Below are 22778 nucleotides of genomic sequence, written 5' to 3'. Positions count from 1 at the left end.
GGTGAGGTCTGAGAACCACAAGGGTCAGGAAAGGTCCCTTCATTTAGATGGAAGCATTTCCAAAGGTAGTTGCAATGTTTGCCCAATTAGCCATCATGAATGTGAAAGGCAGGAAGTTCTAAGACTTCTAATACATTCTTCTCATTTTATAAAAGAAGAAACTGAGACCCAGAGAAGTAACTGTTTTTCTCTTTTATTGAGGGAGTTTGATGGCACGCACAAAGTTGAATCAACAGTGTAGTGAAGTTTTGTTGTTTTATTTATATTTATTTTTATTTTTGTTTTTATTTTTATTTTTATTTTAGCTGTCTAACATCCATTCCCTTTTTCTCATGACACTAATTTTCTTTTGGGAATTACATTCCCCCAACTATATGGAGTTTTGGAAAACTGGTATTGGAAGTAGGAAGTGTCCCATGAAATTCTTTCTTTATAGCCAAGGGTTAGGCATATGACCCAATCAGTCACTCAAGGGACCTCAGATCTTAAACAGAGTTTTTGTAAGGAAATATGAAACAGTTATCTTAGGTGATAACCTAATATTCATTGTACTAAGCATGATTTCCCCTCCCAACTTTATTATTGAGATATAAATGACTTATAAAATTGTGTAAGGTTAAGAGGTAAAATGCAATGATTTGATACATGTACACATTGCAAAATCTCAGCATGATTCTTCAGTCTTTCTATTAGTCCTGTGAGATTCTAATAACCTCCTGATAATTCCCCTTCTGCTTAAGTTGGCCAGAGTTAGTTTCTGATATTTGCAACTGTAGAAACTTAAGGGATTCCAGTAACTACCATCCACCCAACAATCAAGTAATGCTTTGTTACTATAAATTTAAACCACACGGTAGCCTGGGTGGCTCAGTTGGTTAAGCTTCTGCTTTCAGCTGGGATCAAGTCCTGAATCTGGCTCCCCAGCTCAGCGGAGAGCCTGTTTCTCCCTTTTCCCTCTGCCCCTCCCCTCTGCTTGTGCTCTTTTTCTCTCAAATAAATAAAATAAAATAAAGCAACTTAAGTCACCCAACATACTCACTTTAAGTCACCAGGAGTAACTTAAAACTGATTCATATAGGAAAGGTGAAAACGCCCTTTTTTAAAATACCTTGACTGGAAACATAATCAGAGTGTTACATTCTAGACAAATTTTGAATTCTAGGGAGAATAATGCGACAACGTTATTATAATAAGTATTTGCTGTGTAAGTAAAAACAGTTTTCCCTTACATAATGTTATACCACGGAGGACTCTAAAATTGTATTGTAATATAGTATTTATTTTTTCTGATGATGAAAAGTAATAATGATTTCTTTTGCTCAGGTTTTTTTAATCTTAAAAATTATTTAGATGAATAATAGACTATTGTTTGTTTTCCTATTAGAAGCAAGGAAAAAAATCTTCCACACTGGAAAAGTAGTACAAGCAACAAGGCATAGAAATATGTGAGTCAGACTAAAATAACAATGAAATAATAAGGCCTTTAAAATTATTTTCCCCATTCAAATTCCTTCTCAAAAGCATCTGACTTAACCCTGCTATTTAGAAAATGTGTTACAAAAACCTCATTTTTCTTTATAATGTAATTCCATTAAATGTACCCAGCAACTAGACACTTACCGCCCTTTCTTTATCTCAGAATATAATTTTTTTTAAAAGGAGTTTGATGTTTATAAAAGTTTCTTTAGGCTATTATAACTAATCTTGGCATAAAGCAGTATGATATGATTTATAAGCTGACAAGTCTCATGTTTTAACAATAAAATCTCCTAGAAACAGTTAGGTCACTCTTATCTTAATGGCATTTTTAAGGCAGAATTTGCAGTTTAGCTCAGCTTGGCAAAGCAGGGGAAAGGAATGCACTAAAGGCTGCAAAGCATGCACACCGGCTTTCAGAAGCGAGCCAGCAGAGGGCTTTTCTGTCATTGCTGCGAGTGTCTTGTTAATAGGAAATTTGTAGAGCAATGGAAGAAAAATTACCTTATAAGATCTAAACTCAGGCTAAAGGGAAATCAATTTCCTGGATATAAGCTGGCTTAAATGAAAAGAAAATAGAAAGGATGGATAGTAGAATGAAAGTTATATGATTTCATTCAAGTTGGTATTTGAATTGTTAATGTAACTTTTTTTTTTTTTTAAAGATCACAATGTTCTGATGGGGTAGAAGGGCAGATAAAAACTCACCAGTTTTTGGGCCCACTCGAATGAGAATTTGACATAGACAATGTCCTATGAGCTCTTTACCTGGGTCGTAGTGCAATGGTGTTACCAGGAGAGCTGATGGTATGTGGGGGCAAGCTCCTGTTGGCTCACGGATGCTGGTTACTACGCTTGTAGAAATGTTATGAGTCCATTGAAATCATATTGCACTGAAGCCCCTCTCTCACTTTACTTCTCTTCCCTTACTTCTTGCTTACTTTCTCCCTTCTGGTCTTTCACAGCATGTTGTACCTGCACTTGTCCCTAGCATTGCCTTAGTTCTCTCTTCCAGGATAGTAGAGCTTTTTAGCTTCACACCTTAAGGAGCATCGCTCATTGTTGATATAGTCCTATTGTGTGTGCGTGTTTTTAAGATTTTACTTGTTTATTTGAGAGAGAGCAAGGACAGGGGGAGTGGGAGAGGGAGAAGCAGGCTCTTTGCTGATCAGGGAGCCTGATGCGGGGGGGCTTGATCCAGGACACTGAGATCATGACCTGAGCCCAAGACAGAGATGCTTAACGGACTGAGCCACCCCAGGCAGCCCTACCATTTTTTATAAATGTGGTGGGGCCTCATGTTGACTAACACTACATTCATATGTGCAACAGACAATTAGGGTCTTTATTTTCTTTCCCATCACTGACCTTCTGACCACCATCCACTGCTGTTTGGATGGTCTAGGTTACTATGTGAGGTACTATGCCTTCCTCCACCGGCATGTAGGTGTGGGGCATGACTCACTTGTCTTTGTCTTTGGGATACTGGCTCTTAGGTCCATGTAGTGTTCTCTGGAAGAGGGCGGGTCCTAGCAGAGAGTGGCTGGTCTGGGCTTCTCCTGGGGCAGGCCACTCCTGCTGTGCACAGGGTCCTACCCCTAGGGTCCTGCTGATGTTTCCAACTGCTGATGGTAACTGCTGTAACGTCCGCTTTGTTCCTCTGGTTATTTTCCCTGATGATTCCAACTTGAGCTCTCAATGGCTTTAGGGAACTCCCTGAAGTCTGCCTGTGAATCCAAGGCCACAAAGTCCAACTTGCAGATGTCTGCTACCCAGGTGTCTCTTTGTTAAGAGAGCGGCCTTCTTGCTAACTCTGAAGTCAGACTCTGGTCAGCCTTCTGCAGCAGGCGTGTGGCTGCATCTGTCCAGTGGCATCAGAGGACTGCCCAGGAGAGCTGAACTCGGGTCTTTCCTCTGCTTCTTGATACTCGCTTCTACCTTCAGCATGCCCTTTGTGGGGCTGTCTTCTTTCCTACTACTGATTCTTTTACTTCCACTTTCCCTCTGACTGTGGATGATGAGATTTAACTCCTTCATCCTCTTACCTCAGTGGGAACATAAGAAACACCAAGATCCCGTCCCTCAGTCTAGTCTAGAAACTCTCCTTCTTGAAAAAGCCTGTCTCTTAAATGTATTGCCTTTCTGCAAACCAAAAAAAAAAAAAAAAAAAAAAAAATCCCATTTTGTATGCTCGAAGCTGAATATCATATTTTCCTTTTCTCCTCTTTGTTTCCTGGATAAACTAGCTGGAATCCCCAAAGCAGATGCATGCCTCGTTCTAACTTGGGAGAAGGTCGTACACATGAAATTACAAAAGAGAAAAACATGTTTATTATATTTGAAACATTATTCCCATTACATGTACTTAATTTCTCTGGCTCTCTGGGTTATAAGTTTCTTGAGAGAAGGCTCTCCTACTGGTCAAGAATTTTGAGCAGCCTCTTATGTCTGTATCTCCAGTAACTACTTCTCTGTGGTATCCTTCCTATCAGCTTTTAAATAAGGACCTGGATCTCTGTGATTAAAGGAACAAAACAGTTCTCCCTGGACTTCACATCCATTCAAACCCATTCTTTCTCCAGGGTTTCCTATCTCAGTAAGCGACATCTCCACCCCCCACAAATAATCATGCCAGAGGACAGCATCGTTTTCACCTAGTTTCTTCTCATGGGCCACAGTTGGTGAACTAGGAGATTCTGTGAATCTATTCTGTGAATCTATTCCATATATTTCTTGAATTTGGTTCTTTTTTGCATTCACCTTTGTTCTTGTTGGATAGAGAGTGATTTTAAAACAAACAAATAGTAGTTTATACAATCTGTTATATGCATGTCTGTATACGTAAAAGTACCTATGTGTGTACATATTAGTATGTATTCACATATGTGTGCGTGTATATATATAATATGTATATATACCATATATAAAATCATGTTTATCTTACTCTTTTGCTTCAAGCTTTCCACTAGCTTCTACATTTCTTGGGGTAAACATCCAAAATTCTGACAATGGCTCACGGATGCACGTGAATGACGTTTGCTGCCCTCTCATCCCAGCCTTGTCCCTTTCTCTCCCCGGCTCACTCTGCTCCAGCTGTACTAAACCTTTATGTTTTCAGATCTACAAAGCTCTTTCCTTCTTAAGGCATCTGAACAAGCTGTTTTCTCTGTTTGCTAAAATCTTGGTTCTTTCCTGCTAATTCCTGTTCTCAGTTTCAAAGGAATCGTCTCTTGGAAGTTCCTCCGGATCCCGATCCCTTCTCTTCTCTGCAAGACTCTCTCATGGCATCTGATACTCTCTTCAAGGACACACACAACAGTTATAATAAAATACTTCCTTTAGTTTTTATTTTTAATGTTTGTTGACCTGTCTGGCTTATAATCTTTGAGAAAGGAGGCTATCTTATACTTTTCTCTATTCCCTCTGCCTAGACTTAGACTGCCCATTAAATTAGGTTAAGAGATGATTTGTCCATGTTTTATCTTTATAGTTGAATCTTCACACCATCTAATATAGTGTTTTACCCTTAGTAAGTGTCCTAAAGCTTATATGAATAACTATTTATATTTTTTACTATTATTTTTTCCCCTCTGCTTGCTTCAAGAGGTTTTTGTCTTGTCGTCTATATGAAAAGGAGAGGGTTTTTTGGGTGAGATATTTGTGTGAAGATGAAAGCAATTAAACTCAAAGAAATAAGCCAGCTAGTGGATTCTGAAATGTTGAATTCAACTTCATGGAGCATACTGCTATCAAACAGCTTTTTAAAAAAAATGGCCACTGAGGGTGCCTGGGTGGCTCAGTGGGTTAAGCCGCTGCCTTCAGCTCAGGTCATGATCTCAGGGTTCTGAGATCGAGTCCCACATCGGGCTCTCTGCTCAGCGGGGAGCCTGCTTCCTCCTCTCTCTCTCTGCCTCTCTTCCTACTTGTGATCTCTCTCTCTGTCAAATAAATAATTTTTAAAAAATGGCCACTGAAATTTCTAACAGATCTCCACTGTCTCTAGGAGCAAGTCCATTGTATTCAGCATTGAATAGAAGGCTTTCCATGATTCGGTCTTAGCCTCCCTTTCTAGCCTTATTTCCCATCCCACACCATCCCGCCTTCCAATCCTGCCCACCAAGCTCTGTGAACATAGCGGGGGAGGGAGATTACCATAAATTTCACCATTGCTGTCACCACTAATGAAATTTAGTAAGCATTAGTTTATATTAAACACTGCATGGGGGGGGCGCCTGGGTGGCTCAGTGGGTTAAGCCGCTGCCTTCGGCTCAGGTCGTGATCTCAGAATCCTGGGATCAAGCCCCGCATCGGACTCTCTGCTCAGCAGGGAGCCTGCTTCCTCCTCTCTCTCTGCCTGCCTCTCTGCCTGCTTGTCATCTCTCTCTGTCAAATAAATAAATAAAACCTTAAAAAAAAAAAAAAAACACACTGCATGGGAGCCTGTGGAGACAGACAAAGATGTGTATGTCAGACTTACAGCTCTCAATCACCTGTCAATCTAGTAGAAGCGATAGACATGCTCATAAAAGATAAATACCAATATAAATTAGTTAAATAGGAAATGCCTAAGAGTAGTTGAGAGCAGGAGTGCAATTTCCTGAGAGGTAACCAGTGCTCTGCTTTTGTTTTATGTTTCTGCAAATAAATGTGGCCCTTGGGAAATAAGGGGAGGTAGGGAGGAGATATTTAATGGTTTGCTTTTCTCCCTGAAAATGAGTTGCGTGATTTATCCATTGCTCTGTCTAGTCTCCCTTCTTCCTTATCTCCAAACCTGCTGTAACTGTGATCTTAATTCAGAATTCAAAGGAACAGGTATTTGTCAATGACTCAGAGTCCTCATCCAAGTCTCCTTGAACCCTGGGCTCACTAACATGCAAACTCAAATATGTTGGCTTGACCTGTGGAAGCAGTGCTTGGATTTATCCACGCAGAGGAGTTAATCTGGTCCACTGGATGGGCTGTGCATTAAAATAGAGAGAGTAAAGAGTCTATAAAAATTCTACTCCCACAAGGGTCTTATAGCAGAGAAACACGTTAATCTTTTTTTTTTTTTTTTTTTTTTTTTAGGAAATAACTAAGGAACTTTATTTTTAACATTCTAATTTAATTTTATTTTTTTCAGTGTTCCAAGATTCATTGTTTATGAACCATACCGCATGCTCCACGCAATACGTGCCCTCCTTAATACCCACCACCAGGCTCACCCATTCCCCCTTTTCCCTCCAAAAGCCTCAGTTTGTTTCTCAGAGTACACAGTCTCTAATTTATTCAGCTGATGAATATTTTTTGATAAGGAGGAAAGGAAGAAATTAAGATGAATCCCAAGTCCTCAAAAATCCACAGCAGGTGAAAAAATCCACAGCAGATGGAACAGCCATAAAGAAATACACATATAATACATTGTGCTGAGAGCAATGATGAGTAGGAAGCAAGAGGTGGGGCTCAATCCCATAGCCCTTAGATCATGACCTGAGTTGAAGTCAGACGCTTAACCAACTGAGCCACCCAGGCAATTCTGCTTACTGACTTTTTAAAATGAGCCCAGATTGATGCCACAATAATGTTTCATATAGCTGACAACTCCAAATCTCAATGGCGTTCCACCTGTTAATTTCTAGCCATGGGAGTCAGCTCTTTGAGGAGCTGGCTGGAGGCCACATGTTTCCTCATTGTCCATGGACTAACAGTTACCCAGGACAGATTCTTCTTCTGGTAGGTACAAGAAGTGCAAGAGAACAATCCAAAACTCTGAACCACATTTAAAGGTGTTGCTTAAGTTGTGTCTGCTAGCATTACTTTGGCAAGAGAAAGTCGTATGAGCAACTTAACATCAATAGGGAAGGGACATATGCTTTTTCTACTTCAGAGGGAGGTATTGCAAAAGCACAATAAAAAAGGGAAGACATGTAATTCTATAACAAGGTGAATATGAAAAAGGAACTGGGAACTATAATCTAACCTATCCAATGGTGTTCCTACCTGCTATCATCCACATACTGCCATAGAATTCTTAGATGAAAGTCTTCATTCCTAAGACCCTTGGTGCCAAAAATGTCTTCTAAAGTTCCAATCTTGCCACAACTTCCTGGTCATTCAAGTAGCCCTGACTCCCATCGGTGGAGTACTGTGATAGAAATCTAACTCACAGGTTCTGTGGATCTGGATCTGGCTCTTGGACAGCAGAAGAGTGAGCAAGACTTAGTATAATGCTTGGTAGAAGCGAAACTATTTCACAATGTCTCATTTATCTTTCTTTTTGGGTTCTTGCTCACAATTTTCATATCCTTCTTACTAATACCTTTCAAGAGGTTTTTATGTGAGAAAATTTATGCATATATGTATATATATACACACCTCACAGTTCTCCAGCTTTTCTTAGGTCTAAGTAGATAATTTGGGGACCTTGGTTTAGTAAATGCCATATGATTTATTTATCTGCAGTCAACAAGATGGAGAACTTGTAGTGTGGTTCTTGTCTGAATCTGAATCTGAGTCTGAAGACAGGAGAAGACTAATGTTCCAGCTCAAAGACAGTCAGACAGAGGCAGGGAATTCTTCCTTAGCCACGTTTTTTGTTCTATTCAGTCCTTCAGTGAATTGGTGAGACCTACCAACATTGGGAAGGGCAATGTCTACCAATTCAAATGTTTACTTCATTCAGCAACACCATCACCAACACATTCAGAATAATATTTAACAAAATATCTGGGCACCTTGTGGTCATGTCAAGTTAACACATAAAATCAGCCATCACAGTCATCCTCCTTTTCCTCAGTCCCTCTGCATCAGTTATGGATATCGGGGAATGAAATTGTAACCAAATTAACTCAATCAGAAAGAAAGTTATTGGATAGATGTGGTCATAGAAACCAGAATTTGAGGGGCGCCTGGGTGGCTCAGTGGGTTAAGCCTCTGCCTTCGGCTCAGGTCATGGTCTCAGGGTCCTGGGATGGAGTCCTGCATCAGGCTCCCTGCTTGGCGGGCAGCCTGCTTCCTCCTCTCTCTCTGCCTGCCTTTCTGCCTCCTTGTGATCTCTCTCTCTGTCAAATAGATAAATAAATAAACAAACAAATAAATAAGAAACCAGAATGTGATGAAGCATCTTCCCTATCACGTATTTCTTTGCCTCCCTCTAAACATCTGCTCCACTTTCCTACTGCTCTTTCCTACTTCCTCTTTCCTACTTCTCCTACTTCTCTTCCCAAAGCTTTGTTTGCTTATTTAATAGTATGCACATGACTGAAAAAGAGCTGCCCTCTAAATCTGTAGGACCACAAAGCTCCATGGCCTACAACCTTATGACTACGTGGGACTTTTATGTCTGTAATTTATATTTCAATACCTGAGAAGGAGAATTGAGTGCGTTAGGTTCCTATTGCTGCTTTAACAAATTACCGCAAATTTAGTGGCTTAAAACAGAAATTTATTTAATTCTGGAGATCAGAAGCCTGAAGTGAGTTTCACTGGGGTAAGTCAAGATGTCAGCAGGATTGAATTTTTTCTGGAGGCTCTGGAATGGAAAATCCATTCCATTGCATCTTTGAACTTCTGGAAACTCCCTGAAATCCGTGTTTGTGGCTCTTTCTTCAATCTTTGAATCTCTCTTTCATTCTGATCCTTCAGGCTCTCTCTTTCACTGATGCAGATTCTTGGGATTACATTGAACCCATGAGGATTTAAGTTAAAGGAATCATTAACTTAATTATCTCCATAAGTCTCTTTTGCTATATAACAAAATTTGCTGGTTCTCAGAATTAAGACATGGATGTCTTTGGGGTGCCATTATCCCACCTATCATGGTGAGAATCAAGGTGTGTTGCATTTGGGAGGAATTTTTTTTTTTCTTTTTTGTTTTTGTGCATAAGGAGTGTGGTAAGAGTAGGCAAATTATATAACATGCCTACTTTATTTTCCCAAGTAAGGAGCTGTTCACAAGAGGGTAGTGAGGCTGGCTTCCAACCTCCACTTAATTTTTCTACTCTCAACATCTTTCCCTCCAGTGGGATCTGTCAGTGCTCCCATATTTGTAATTCACTTGCATTCCTTTCTCCTACTACAATGAACTAGCTTGGTATTTAATTTCCCCAAAGTGAGATTCTTTATTACAGTACAGGTGTCTAATCCACTTAGACTCATGGATCAGAAAACTTATGGGATGTAGTAGAGGTGGGTTTGGAAATCCGTTCTTCTAATGCACTCCCTAGGTGATTTTTACACCTACCAAAGTTTGAGAATCATCACTGTATACTAATGTAAAGTTGATAAACTTACCTTGTTAGCAGAGAAGGCTAAAGAAAACCTTCCAAGATAATGTGTTTGTTTTTACTGCAGCTTTTGGGAGGAAATGGTAACAATTTTGCATATAACTCAGTAAGACTCTAATTCAGGTTAGGAGCCAGGGAGGAAGGCATGTCATGATAAAGGACATTTCTTTTTGAGATTTTCCAAACCTTCTGAGGTTCTTAAATCACAGTCAAGGTTTTGGTTTCTTCTAAGTTATGTTTTCATACTGATCTCTGCTCTGCTGAAAACCACAGTGATGCTGTATGTCTCCAAAGACAGTTTTCCTGTACCGGCCTTGTCAATTTAGGAAACGTGGAAGATGATAAGTTGATGTTTGGTTTTCCAGTGGCTGTTGCAGTGGCTGTTGTCACAAATGAGGTTGTCAGGTGTTTAAGTTGAAATGTTGATGCAATATGAAGTCATCCAACCATGACATTTAGATATGTAAGAGGTTTTCTTTTATGTTTTAAATAATTTGATCCAAGTATGACATTTTTGATATGCTTTCTTTATGAATTTGTATTTGTTTGGAATAACTTGGTTAAAATTAGCAGAGTTAAATTAGATAAGTATTTGTCTATGAATCATAGATGGCTGCACATTACATGTTTGTAATTCAGCTGGAAAAGTAAGTTGCTAATATATAAATTAGGAACTTAGAAAATGAGGTCATTGATATTTGGTGATTCTGTTTTTGGCAATATGGTAGATTAAATGATTTAAATATTTGCCAGCTGTGAAATACTTAAATATGCTAAATTAAATAAAAGAAACATCCATTTAAGTGGTTGGACGAGTTCACAAGAATGTAAGGAATATCACCAGAGGCCAAAACCAAAGTAGAAACTAGACTCTGGCCTTCCATTACTTTGGGTTTGGGATTTGAATATATATTTTATAGTCTGGGAATCCTCAAACTGAGATTAACTGAAATTTCTTGAAGCAGCCGAGAGAAGCAGTCTTTTCTAGTGGGGCATATTCTCAGCCCTGAAGTAGAGGATTCCCACAGAAAACAACCTACAGATATGGACCCAAAATTCAAAATCACAAAAGCCATGAGGTATTCATCCTAAGTATGAGAAGAAAACACAACAAAAAACAGGTTGATATCCCTCCTCCTCCTGAGAAATTCAAATAACGTTATCCCTCAGCAACTTTAAAATAAGAACACCTAAAATGATTGAAGATACAAAATAAAATTGAAAATATGGGAGACAAATTTGATTTATATTATTATATAGAGAGTGTATTATATATTACACTATGTAATATAAATCCGTAGTGTATAATAGTTTAGAGAACGAAGAGAACTATAGGAAATACTGGCATTATATCTTAAAATTATCTTAAAATGTTGACAAGAAAACACTAGTTGTAAGAACATTACTTCTTTCAAGATATCAGTTAGGATTGCAAATCAGTGGCACCATAGCAACTTGAAAAACGAATGTCCCTATGAGATACAATACATTAACTACTAGGAGTGGGCTTTAGATTGAAATCATGGCCAACACAGATATCCCTTATGATGCATAATCATGTCTTTTATCCAGAAAAGCTAAGAAAATGCCATTTGTAAATTAAATGATATGAAACATCTCAGAAACTGCCAAGCAACACACCTCCTGAAAGCATAAATAGAATACTGCAGAACTGTCTCATAATAAGGCAGTTAAATTCAGAGTGGTTAGAATCATGTCAAAGATACAGGATTCTTTTTGTTTGTTCAATGATAGCAAATTTGGGATAACATCACTGGACCTGAAAGTGAGAAATAATTGCATTTCACGAGTAGAATGTGATATGATGGGAATCGAATGTTATCTCCTTTAGATTTTATCTCAATGAATGAAAAATGAGTGCTATATCAATCACCAAAAACATTCATTTTACCCAAAGATAATGAACTTCATTAAAAATACACACTCCTTTTTTTTTTTTTAAATTATTGATGTAGAAGGCCAACGTTTTCCCATCTTTGCCAGTTGTTTTTAATGTGGCGTGTTGAGTCCAATAGGCTGTCAGGTGTCAACTTTCTAAAGATCATATTCCATGTGGGAAAATGAGCAGTGCTCTTGTAGCAGAAAGAGAACTGTTTATTCCATGCATTATGTATCGCCTCAGACTTCTTATGAACATAATATCTCTTCACAAGCCGATAGCTGACTCACTTTTTGCCAAAGTTCTTTTGTCACGGTAGAATGAAATATAAAAGCTGTCAACTAAATTTTGACATTAATAACTACATGTAGCAATAGTCATAAATTCCTTTGTTGTGGCTCTGGGTCTAATCTTTTATCTAAACTCTCAGTTCTATTGTAGCTATTCATGGAAGTCTATTTTGCCTGTTTTCATGCAACCTACCATTTAGTGTAATGAGTTCATAATGTAGTTAGTTGAAAAAGACCTTGGGATTTGTCATTGTTCTCTTTGCTGCTGTTCATTCTCCTTTACTAATCTCCTACTGACTGTAAGCCTGGAAGGAGGAACAAGAGAAAAAAAGCATACACTAAACCTCTCTCTATAGAACAGTGGTCACCCTGAAAATTTCTGTTGTGATTTCTATAATTTCCTTCCACAGAAAAAAACAATTTATAGTTTTTAAATGCATATAGTTCAAAACAGAAAAACCATAATAAAAATGCCAGATGATATAGCCTTGGAATTTCCAACTTAAACCAGTGAAAATGGCTGTGATGATTTTGAATCAAGAGTTTAAAGATACTATATGAATTTTGAGATGAGAAGTTCAGAGTTGTCACATTAGAAATAAATACTTTTTACATGCCTTTATATCTCTGTATACTAACCTTTTCTCACCAAGTTCTGGTAATGTTCAGAAAAAACTATGAGTATTACAGAAATGTTTTTATTTTTTGAATCATGAAATTAAGGTTTGGTTTCTATTTGGGATTTTCCCACATGTGTGTCATTTGTGAAAAATTTCAAGGTCAAAGAAAAAAGACAAGCAGTTAAATAGACTGGGAAAAAAATCCTAAAATCTGATTTATGGTTCATTTTCTTTATTTTAGACTTTATTTTATTTAATTCTTTATTTTATACTGACTTATACAGGAAATGAGGAAGCCAAGAAAAACTACTGTAAATTAAAGAGGGGACTGAATATGTATATTTGTTAAGTTTAATTTCTACCCTTTCCAGAGAGTTAATAAACATTCTGCATAAAAAAAAAAAAATTGCTCTCTTAATTTAAAAATTTCTCTGGAGGACCAAAGTAAGAATTTCTTTGAAGGAAAATTATTATTCTCTAAGTAAATTTCAAGCTTAACTTTTAAATTTACTCTGTATTCCCATCTTAAGTATCTAGAATATTTTATAGTTTCTATTGTGGTTGAGTAGACACATAATTTTGGACAAATATTTAAGGTATAACCATAAATAACTAAGCCTATCTGTTTAGAATTATATTAATTCACTGTCTAATTAGTTTAAGAGTAATCATGAATAAACTTTCAATAAATATTTATTAAACATATACTATACTTCATTTATTTAAACCTATCCATGAAAATTTTAAAATGAATTGTGCAAGTGTAAGTAATGTGTCTGTAGATAGGTGTGTAGTCTTATAATTTCAATGAATTATAATGTGTTTTCATGCTAAAAATGTGAACTTATAGGCAAACATCTTCTCTTGGCTCATGGAATTAGCAATCATGTAGGCAATGGAAATGAATTAAGTTCATTTAGAACAAGAGTGAAAGGTCATTGAGTTTGGGACTTAAACAAGAAACTGTCTATATAATAGATAGGCATGCAATATAATAGGGTATCAAGGACACTTCACAGAAGAATGAAAATTCATTGCTGAAGAGGTGTCTAAGTACAACAAGATGTTAAGAACTAACTGCTGTGCTTTTCTGTCTCAAAAGATAGTTCCTGTGTAATCAGACATTCTTTACTACTATGCCCCCATCCTGTGAACAAGTGTGGTAATAGTGCAGATATTGGATGAAATCCACTATAGGGTATGTACTCCCCTTATATAAGCATGGCTTTAATCGTTTATGGGGCTCAGATCATCTCTGTAAGGTTCATTATGAAATATTAGCAGTGTTCTGTGATTCCCAGCAGGGTAGTCAGCCAGTCGCTTCTAGAGCAGAATGTGCTTCCTGCTGGAGTAAGAAGCCCTCCTTTTCTGTCTAATTAGGTATTCATCACAGAAGATGGAAAAAAAAAAAAATGGAGTGTGAAGGGAGGGTTTTCAGGGCTGCATGAGTTACTTTAATTTCTTTGTAAAATCAGATATTAGAATATCGTCTTCTTGTGTTATTTTCTACTTGTGTTGCAGAATGTTTCACAGGAAGATGTGTGGGCCCAGGAATATGTCAACTTAAACTACACTGTAATGGGACTTGCACTGAAACTATGCACACATAATCCTAGTTTACTTTTAATTTCTAAAGAAAAAGGAATGGGAACATCTGGACATTCTAAAAATGATTAATAGGATGTTATTTCACCTTTGTTCAAAAGACAGGTAATTATTTTATGAATAAAACACAGATAATATACCAACAGCTAGCAATCATGGTTATCTTCTGTGACATTAGGAGATAACAACAGACTTTTTGTATTTTGGATGCTGCTGTCTCTAGAAGTTGTAAAGGGCTAGTATAGACTAAAAAGGTGTGTGATGTGCAGGAGTGGGATAGGGTGTAACTGATCCGGGCTTAGGTAGGCAGCTGCCATGCATCACTAATGAGACACTCAGCCAAAGGCTTGCCTGCAACCTGTAAAGCTTCAGATGCTGTATGTAGTTAGAAAGACTGGAATTTCTTTTCGAATTGCTTTACTACGAAGCTATATTTATAAGAATTTAAGCCCTCTACTCATACACATACTCCTAAGATGCCATCATAGTAAAGACCAACAATTTGGTTGCATTTCAGGGAGAAAGGCTCCACTGAAATGAACATTGTGAGGAAACTCAATTTAATGATACCTCGGAGTGTATTCTTGCTTCATATACTGTTTTCATTACAAGGTAAGAACCTATATGAAATTCTAACCTTATTTTATTGTATTTTATTTATTTATTTATTTATTTATTTTAAAAGATTTTATTGTGTTTTAGTTTCTCTTGCAACTGATAAGAAGAGCACTTTGGAGTCATTAGAAGGGATATATACTAAATGACACATGGACCACCTTTTTGAAAATTTGTAGTAAGGTAGATAATTTGGGACTTCGGTTTTCGTTTTTTTGAGTCTTCAAATCTTAAAATTTGGATTTTATCATGCTAGGCAACTATACTGGAAGAAACTCTGATTCTAATTTTTTCTTTTCTAAAAGATGATTTATAGTAGTTTTCTGTATAACTTAGACATTTGAATTTTATAATAAATTAAGAGAAATTGAGTACTTAAATTTTCTTCATGCATGATCTGAAAGGAGAATGGTAAAAACTTGTTTATAAGAAGGGCTTTGGTTTTTTTAGGGCTAAGAATTGTTTTCAAATATTTTTGATGGCAATTTTATTTATAAATTAATGTTTATAGAATATTCTCATGGGGAAAGCATTTCTTTACATTCACTTGTTAGTTTTTAATCCCTGAAAAGAGCTGTATATTTTGGAGCTTGTAGGGGAAGTGGGAGAAGTTACTGAAATGGAAGACTAGCAAGGCCATGGTCCCCATCTTCCAGTCCTTGTAGTGACTGAAATTCCAAGGAGAAAATGTCATAGAGCATTGAGAACTGGAGGGGAGTTTCAAGATGCACTTGTCCACTACCATCATTTTATTTATGTGTTTGCTAGCTTGCTTAACCTTGGCATTTACTAAATGGTAGGACTGAGACTAAAACTTGGATCTGTGACTCCAATTTTAGTGCTCCTTTCACTGTATTATGTCTCTCTGGATCTAGGTACCCTGTTCCTTCTATCCAGATTAACAGTCCCTCTAATATTTCACAGGGAATTGGCTGCTTAAAATCCACTAGGAAATGCAAACTAACTCATAGCAAAATTCAGTCTATGTTTTAGAATCTAGGTTAAAATGATCTGTTTAATAACCAGAGCATGAGACCAAGATATCTGAATAATTTTTTCCCCATTCTTATCTCTACATATTTATCTCTGGCAGGATATATTTGCGGATCATCCATCTTGACGAAAGTATCAAAGTGAGTGTTTCTTGTTCTTTCTGTCCTCTAAAACATAAGGTTAATGGGAATGAGCATAGCTCAGTGGATAAATGTATCTGTTTTTGAAAAAAAAATAGATATTTTACAAAGTAAAGGCATGAGATGTGTTCTTTAAAAGCAGTTCCAAAAATTAAAAATTATCAGCCATTCGTTTCCTTATTTATGATGAAAAAATATTTCTTTTTAGTTTAATTACAAAATGAGTTCTTGGTGGTGTCCAATGACTATAGATACTAAGGAGATGTTAATTTCACTTCAGTGATTTATAAAGATGTTATGTTGGGTAAATTCCCCTTTTATATTGTTATTATTAATATACATTGTTTATTATAAATGTGCTCTATCTTAACATAAAGCAATTTTTGATAATAAAACAATAAAATTGTTTTAGCACTAAATAATGAAAATCATTTTTGGACTTAACTGATCTGCTTAATGAAAAGCAGAATTCCATTCATCATTTGATTTTGATAGATCACAATTTGATGTGCTTATTCACATTAACGTTAATCTATGCTTTATGACATGGAAAGGGAGAGAAGTATTATGTTTGGAAAAAGTTTATGTGCTTCTGGCAAATACGTACCTCAGCAGTTTTATGAAGTTATGTGGAGAAAATACCGTGTGTGTCAGTGCTACAATATTACAAGATTTTGTTTATTTCTCTGTCTTGAAGTTCCTTCCTAAAATTCAGTGTACATCAGAGATTGGAGAGATCTGGGGACACTCTTGAATTTTGTAAAATGAGACAGCACCACCACCCAAACGTAACCCCTCCAAGAGGGGAGGGGGACCTTTTAAATGTTAAACCAAGAAAGACCTCTTTGATAAAGTGATGGAAATCAGGAGGAAAACATCAGCTCTCTCCTGGGAAAGGCTTGTTCAGGTTGCCTAGGGGCCTTTGACTATACAAGTTCTTTTTGTTTTCTTCCAGAAACGGGTTTAATGAAAATCGACAGAAAAGAGCTCTTTTAGCAGCACAGGTAGGTTATGCCTCTGATGGAGAGAGGCAGAGAAATAATCCATTCTGCTTTGGGACTCCGCTGTCACTTCAACAATGAGGCCTTTGTGAAGGGGAATAAATGCTAAAAACAAGACAGGAAGGAGAAGAGGCAGAGTAACTTCTCCACTGCTTTTCTGCAACCCTCAAATCCATGCTCCGTTCACATTAACTTTTTGCTCGAGTGTTTTTTTTGCTGTTCACCTCCATTACCTACCGATAGGCTCACAGTGTGTGGGAGATTCAATGTCATCAACTTGTCAGAAATTTTTAATTGGTTTAAAAATTAAGCGCGATATCAGAGCAATGACAGTCGAACAAACACAAGTAAAAAGGGGCAGAGAAAGGTATACATGGTGCAAAAGGGTGTCGAAGGTGGCCTGGTGTCCTGACAGACAGCTCTGTTAGTGTCTGACAAATCTCAGTGAGAGACACTTAGGGGGAGGCGATCTTTATTTTTGGAGCGTCGTGTAGCCCTGAATCCAAGAAGGCCCTTTTGGTCAGGTCCCCTTCAATAAGGGATGTTGGATAACATAATTGCAATATTTTCAAACTTTGACTGGAATGTTCAAAGAGGTGGTTTAAAAAATATATTTGTCTATAAAAAACAGTTGGGAAAATAGAGAATCCTAACTTAAAGATGTGTGTGGGCAAGTAATGTGATGTGGGTATTTATATAACAAATGGCTTATGTATTTAAGGAGGCCTTTGTCAAATCCTGAACTGCAATCCATGCTGCTAGTATTTTCTGGTAAAGGCCTGAATTTTTATATTTTCGTGTTAATTAAAGAGAAATGAAGAAGATGGATTTGACAGTTTAGAGGACAGAACTAATTTATTCTTATTCACAATAGAATTTTTTTTGTGCTTAGACGGGCAAAAGCCTGGAATGGAAACACTTTTTAAAAATTTTCCTTAAAAAGTGTTTTGTGTACGTAAATACTTATGTATCATGTGAAGTGGTTAAAATGGCTTTTCTCTGAGAAATTTAACTACATGTTTGTCAGTTGACCATGTTATCCACAAGAAGACATCAGCATGACTCTAGTAGAAAATCCAATTTTGAAGAAACTGCATTTTGGAGAGCCCACCAGTGTCAAAATCTGTGAAATATATCCCAAAGTTGTCACATAAAGTGACGTCTGGTTGGGGTTATACTGTTGTCTGTTTAGATATTTCTAGAATTTGTCTCATTTACCCCAACAGAGGTAACTTTGGTTAGTAGGTGAGGAACACACTTACCTTGTCCTCAGTTCCCTTTTAGAAAGAGTGAAGAACAGGCCACCTACACTGGCTCCTCAATGTCCTGCAGCTAGAGAACATGCACCAACATTATGTAATATCTGAATAAGTTTTAAAAGAAGAAACGCTGAAGAAGAAAGGCAGTGAGGTCATAATCTCACACTGCACTGTTTAGGATCTCATCTATCATAAGGCCATTCTTGTCTGCTGATTCACGACTCCTGCTCTAGCAAGACGGAGCATTGGTGGAGAGACATCTGTGCAAGTAAGGGTTCAGATATGCTGACGATGAGATACACAAAGAGCCAAGAAAGGGGAGACATGGACCCCTGCCTGTGGTGTATTTCTGTGCCACACACATTTTTCTCTAGATTTCTCACCTGGAGACGGTTTCTCTGTGCTTCTCACGTCCTGTGGAGATGTTATCAGCAAGGAGAAAGAATGGGCTGTCACCTTTTTATCGATTATGTGAATGTAGGCACCCACTGCCTGGAATTCTTTTGCATTTGGGTTACATTTCAAAATTTGTCTCCTAAAAGCAGGTGCTCAGGCAGACTAAGGTGCAGCTAATTTATTTGGTGGGGGATAGAAAAGTGAGACCAGGAAGGAGCAAATCTTAGTATGTTGAGGAGGGGCTCCTGAGGCTCAGTCTTGGTGGGGGGTCCCCTGAGGAGCTGTGTAGAATTAGTTGTGGAATTGTTTCTCCAAGGAATGGGGGAAGTTGCCTGTACTTATCTACTGATTCCTGTCTCTCCTTGATTGAGGTGTGGCCTTTGGGAGACCTTTTATCCCCAGGGAGGCGTTTTTTGTGGTCTTTCCTACTTGGATTTTGCCCTGAGGCAGAAAAAGAAAGAAACCAGTACTTGAAGCTGAAGGGTCTTAATGTGCACAGAAACCCAGATGCAGGTGGGCTGAGAGGATGTGGAGGGAGATTCAAGAGAATCTTTTATAGTCATGGTTCTGAACAGGCTTGGCAGGCAGATTATTCCCATTTGAATAATGCCTAAAATTCAACTCAGTTGGTATTTGTTGACGACATTCAAGAGACGGTGCTAGAGACATAGAATGAATAATGGTGCTTATTGCCTAGATACTCAATGCCTCGTGAAGGCAGGCAAGTAAAGAAACTATTTCTGTGCAGCTTGTTCATCGTATCTAAGATGCCATAAATTGCCGTTATTTATATGACTCAAAAACAAAAGTGTTCCCAATTATAAATGTAAGATGCCATTATGAGTTCAGGTTGGTTAAAAAGTAAAAGCTATGTATGGGTCTTGTGTTAGTATTGGTGAAATGTGGAATGATGCATGAAACATGTGGTCATTAGGTTTCCAAGGTAACTAGGATGCTTCTGTGGCCAGAAGGCTGGTATGTTGAGCAATTGTCCTTTCCATGGAGGTGTAGCCTGAGTTGAGTCAAAAAAATTATATTTCTAGTCTTGGTCTATTCTTGTCTGATGTATTCAGTTTTTGCCTAATAATTAAATTAGGTAACATTTACAACCCTTGTTGCGTGCCCAGCTCTACTATTGGGGCTTTACTCTCTCCATTTCATTGAATACAGTTCTACTGTTATTCCATTTTATAGATTGGGAACTGAGGCTGCATAGGTTAAACAGTTTGTTCAAGGTTATAAGCCTGTATGAGGCAGACTTGAAGCCACTATACACTTTTAGTGAGCATCGCAGATAATTCACTGGAGCTGAAGTCAGATTTTGGTGCCCAGAATTATTGGTGGCTGTGCTAGAGGTAGGCAGTTGGAAACAAGATGGCTACAGACAAGATAATATTTGCTGTCTTGGGGAATCAAAGTTAGAGACTGTTATGAGTTTAACTTAATTTGAAGACAGAGGCAAAAGCAGAAAGGAGAGATTGAGCAGTGAGGATGAAACCTGGGAGAAATAAGAACAGGAAACAGTGAACTTGGAGGCATAGTATCAAGCAAGGAGTTTAGAAAGGAGTGTTAAAGTTGAGAGCAAGTGTGGAAGTCCTCTTCTCTGACTTGGAGCAGGTTTGGCTATTAAAAGAAAAACTACTTCGCTGGAAAATACTAAAATAAAACTGTGTGTGGAAAGGAGACTGGGATTTGTTGAGGTAGGACTTTGGACCTGAAGTCACATTCCCTATCACCGCTCTTTTCTTGTCTTCACCCTTTCCAGATTTTCTGACAACATCTGGTACTCAATTTGACAATTACATGGTAGGCTTTGGGAGTGTATGTTCTTCTGATGAACATAGAAATCCTATTTGAAAGGACATTGCTTTAGACCGTATGCTAAATTATCAATGAGTTTGAGTAAAAATCCTTAATTAATTAGTTTCAGTAATCCACAGTTATTTGCTAGTAAGCTCTATTGACTTCCAAAAATCTTAAGGTTTTTCAGGACTGCTTAGATTAATATAAATATCTTTATTGCTAATTCTTTCTATGTGAGGCACTACACCAGAATTTTTACATACGTTATTTGAATTTATTGTCATAACTGCACAATTAAGTAGGTACCCATCATTCCCATTTTACAGACAATGAAAGAAGGTGCTAAGAGGTTAGAAAACTTCTTTTTGTTAAGAGTTAGGGAACTTGTCTAAGAATATGGACTGGAAGACTTAGGACTCTCAACCAGGTTTCTCTGATCCCATAATTCATACTCTTAACCATTACCCTAAAGTGGTGGGAAATCTATAAAAAGATACATTTGAATATTCTACGGACTTCAAAGTGTCAGTTCTTTGGAGACTGAGGGGGGGACACTCTCTCTGTAGCAGCAGAAGCTTCTGTGGTTGGTGTCCTCACAGATGGCTCTGCAGGCAGTGTGGACGTCCCCGTCTGTTGGTCCATCAGCCCCATGTGTTTTCTCCAGCCCCATCTGTGCTTGGAAATATCAGAGAAGAGCTTCTTCTGTAGGCAAAGCAGTTAGTTAATGTAAAGATTAGAATCCACCCAGGTTCTTTTTCAAGGAGGACAAGGAGGCAGGAGAAGAAAGAGCTCAGAGAGGACAGAGACTCGTCAAAGTCAGGTAAGAGGTAAAACCAAACCTTGAGATCCTGTCCTCTAACCACGAAGGGTTCTTCTGGGAGCCTCCTTTGTTGCCTCCAGAAGCCAACAAAATAGAGTCAACAATTCATAATTTCTGTTTCTGTAGCTATTTCCCAGACTTCCTGATTGCTTATTGGGCTTGAATTAAATAATTTAACTGTCTTGAATTCTTATTTCTGTTTTTCAAAGTTGGAAGCAACGTCTTCAAGATATTTCTTCCATGAAGCTATTAATTGGGGTGAGAGCAAAATAAAAGGTCGGTGTCACACCTTTGTTTTTGTATTTGCTTTCTTGAAAGTCCCCTTTGAGGGATATAGTGAATTAACTATTGCCATTTAATGCAAGGAGGAAGCTGAGCCAGGGTGGTAATAATGGGAACAGTTAAGTTCACTTCATGTAGAAATTTGAATTACGTTTGGAAAGAAGCAGGGTTAAACAATTAAAGTAGGCTGATAAATCTGTGATCAGGAAGTATCTGGGTATCAAACGATTTTTTTCTGCATCATTTCCTGGCTCCTGTTTCCTTGGCCTCCTTATTTTTACTTACCCATTTCCCATTTTCATTAAGCAGAATGCTCATGAGAACTTGAAGTTTAATTCAATTTTTTCATTTTACTCAAAATATAGCAATTCCTGGCTAGTTTTGGATTGATAGTTGTTTTCAGGAGAATAAACAGGGCTTGTAGATAAATTTTTGAAGGAGATACATGTGTTTGTCTAGGTGTTTAGGCATTTGTTTATTTATTGTAAAAAGTGTAAGATTGTGATCTAAGATAAAATTTAAAGGGGAAGAAACTTCACTTAAATTTGTGAAAAACATAAATTTTTACCTATATTGATGATCAAAATTGAAACAGCTTATTTTTCCTCAGTTAAGATGTCCTTAGAGACTTATAGGTGTTTCAGTGTAAAGAGATATTTTAGCTCAGTGGATCTTAAAGGTAGAAAGACAATGGCGTTTTCTAATTCTTGACTTGGGCAGAATTGTGTTTAATCATCTCAGCTAGTTAACTGTCTTCCACGACCTTAACGTAGTCCAAAGAGGTACCACTTTGTGGTTACTCGAAGATGTGTTCTCATTCTCTTGATGTGTTACTTAAATTCTTCCTGTTTGAAATTTGCCGATTGCTCCTTGTCCTCCCTCCTTATTAGAGGGAAAGTTTTCACTGTGGTTCATTTGCATTTTCAAAACTTACTCAGAAGCTCATGGTTTCTTGCTTGTTCTTTCAACAGAATCCTTTGGGGCAGTGTTTCTTTCCACGAAAAAGAATATTTTTGGTGATGGCTGGTTTAGATCCCATTAAAATTAAGTATGGGTCAGAAAGAATGTATTATTTGTAATGGAGCCTGAAGATTAATTAACACACACACTTTGAATGAAATGTTTTATTCTTCATTGGGGAGGGTATATGGTATGGGTAGTGCTGTGAATCGTGTTAAGACTGATGATTCACAGACCTGTACCCTTGAGACAAATAATACATTACATATTAATAAAAAAAATGTTTAATTCTTCTTCTCAGAAATGAGAGTTTCTGTTTGGGTTTTTAAAATACTTTGTCTGATTCCCTGAGTT

At 37.5% G+C, this 22778-nt stretch overlaps 1 protein-coding gene across 2 annotated transcripts in view; it reads left to right on the top strand.

Annotated features, from left to right (window-relative positions):
- Positions 1-22778, top strand: part of OTOGL (otogelin like) — a gene marked incomplete at its 5' end in the record, with an annotated part of 379802 nt that overhangs the window by 234421 nt on the left and 122603 nt on the right. Inside the window, 4 exons of one of the 2 annotated variants that reach the window (XM_082742761.1) lie at positions 14673-14767; positions 15864-15903; positions 16859-16907; positions 21392-21458. In XM_082742761.1, coding sequence (XP_082598887.1) covers positions 14692-14767; positions 15864-15903; positions 16859-16907; positions 21392-21458 — 232 coding nt within the window. Of the gene's footprint in view, positions 1-14672; positions 14768-15863; positions 15904-16123; positions 16183-16858; positions 16908-21391; positions 21459-22778 lie in introns of those variants that run through there. The other variant, XM_082742762.1, reaches the window with a different exon arrangement.

The sequence above is a fragment of the Mustela nivalis genome, assembly GCF_964662115.1.
Source record: "Mustela nivalis genome assembly, chromosome: 7".
Taxonomy (NCBI): Eukaryota; Metazoa; Chordata; class Mammalia; order Carnivora; family Mustelidae; genus Mustela; species Mustela nivalis.
This window is presented reverse-complemented; position numbering and strand designations above follow the sequence as displayed.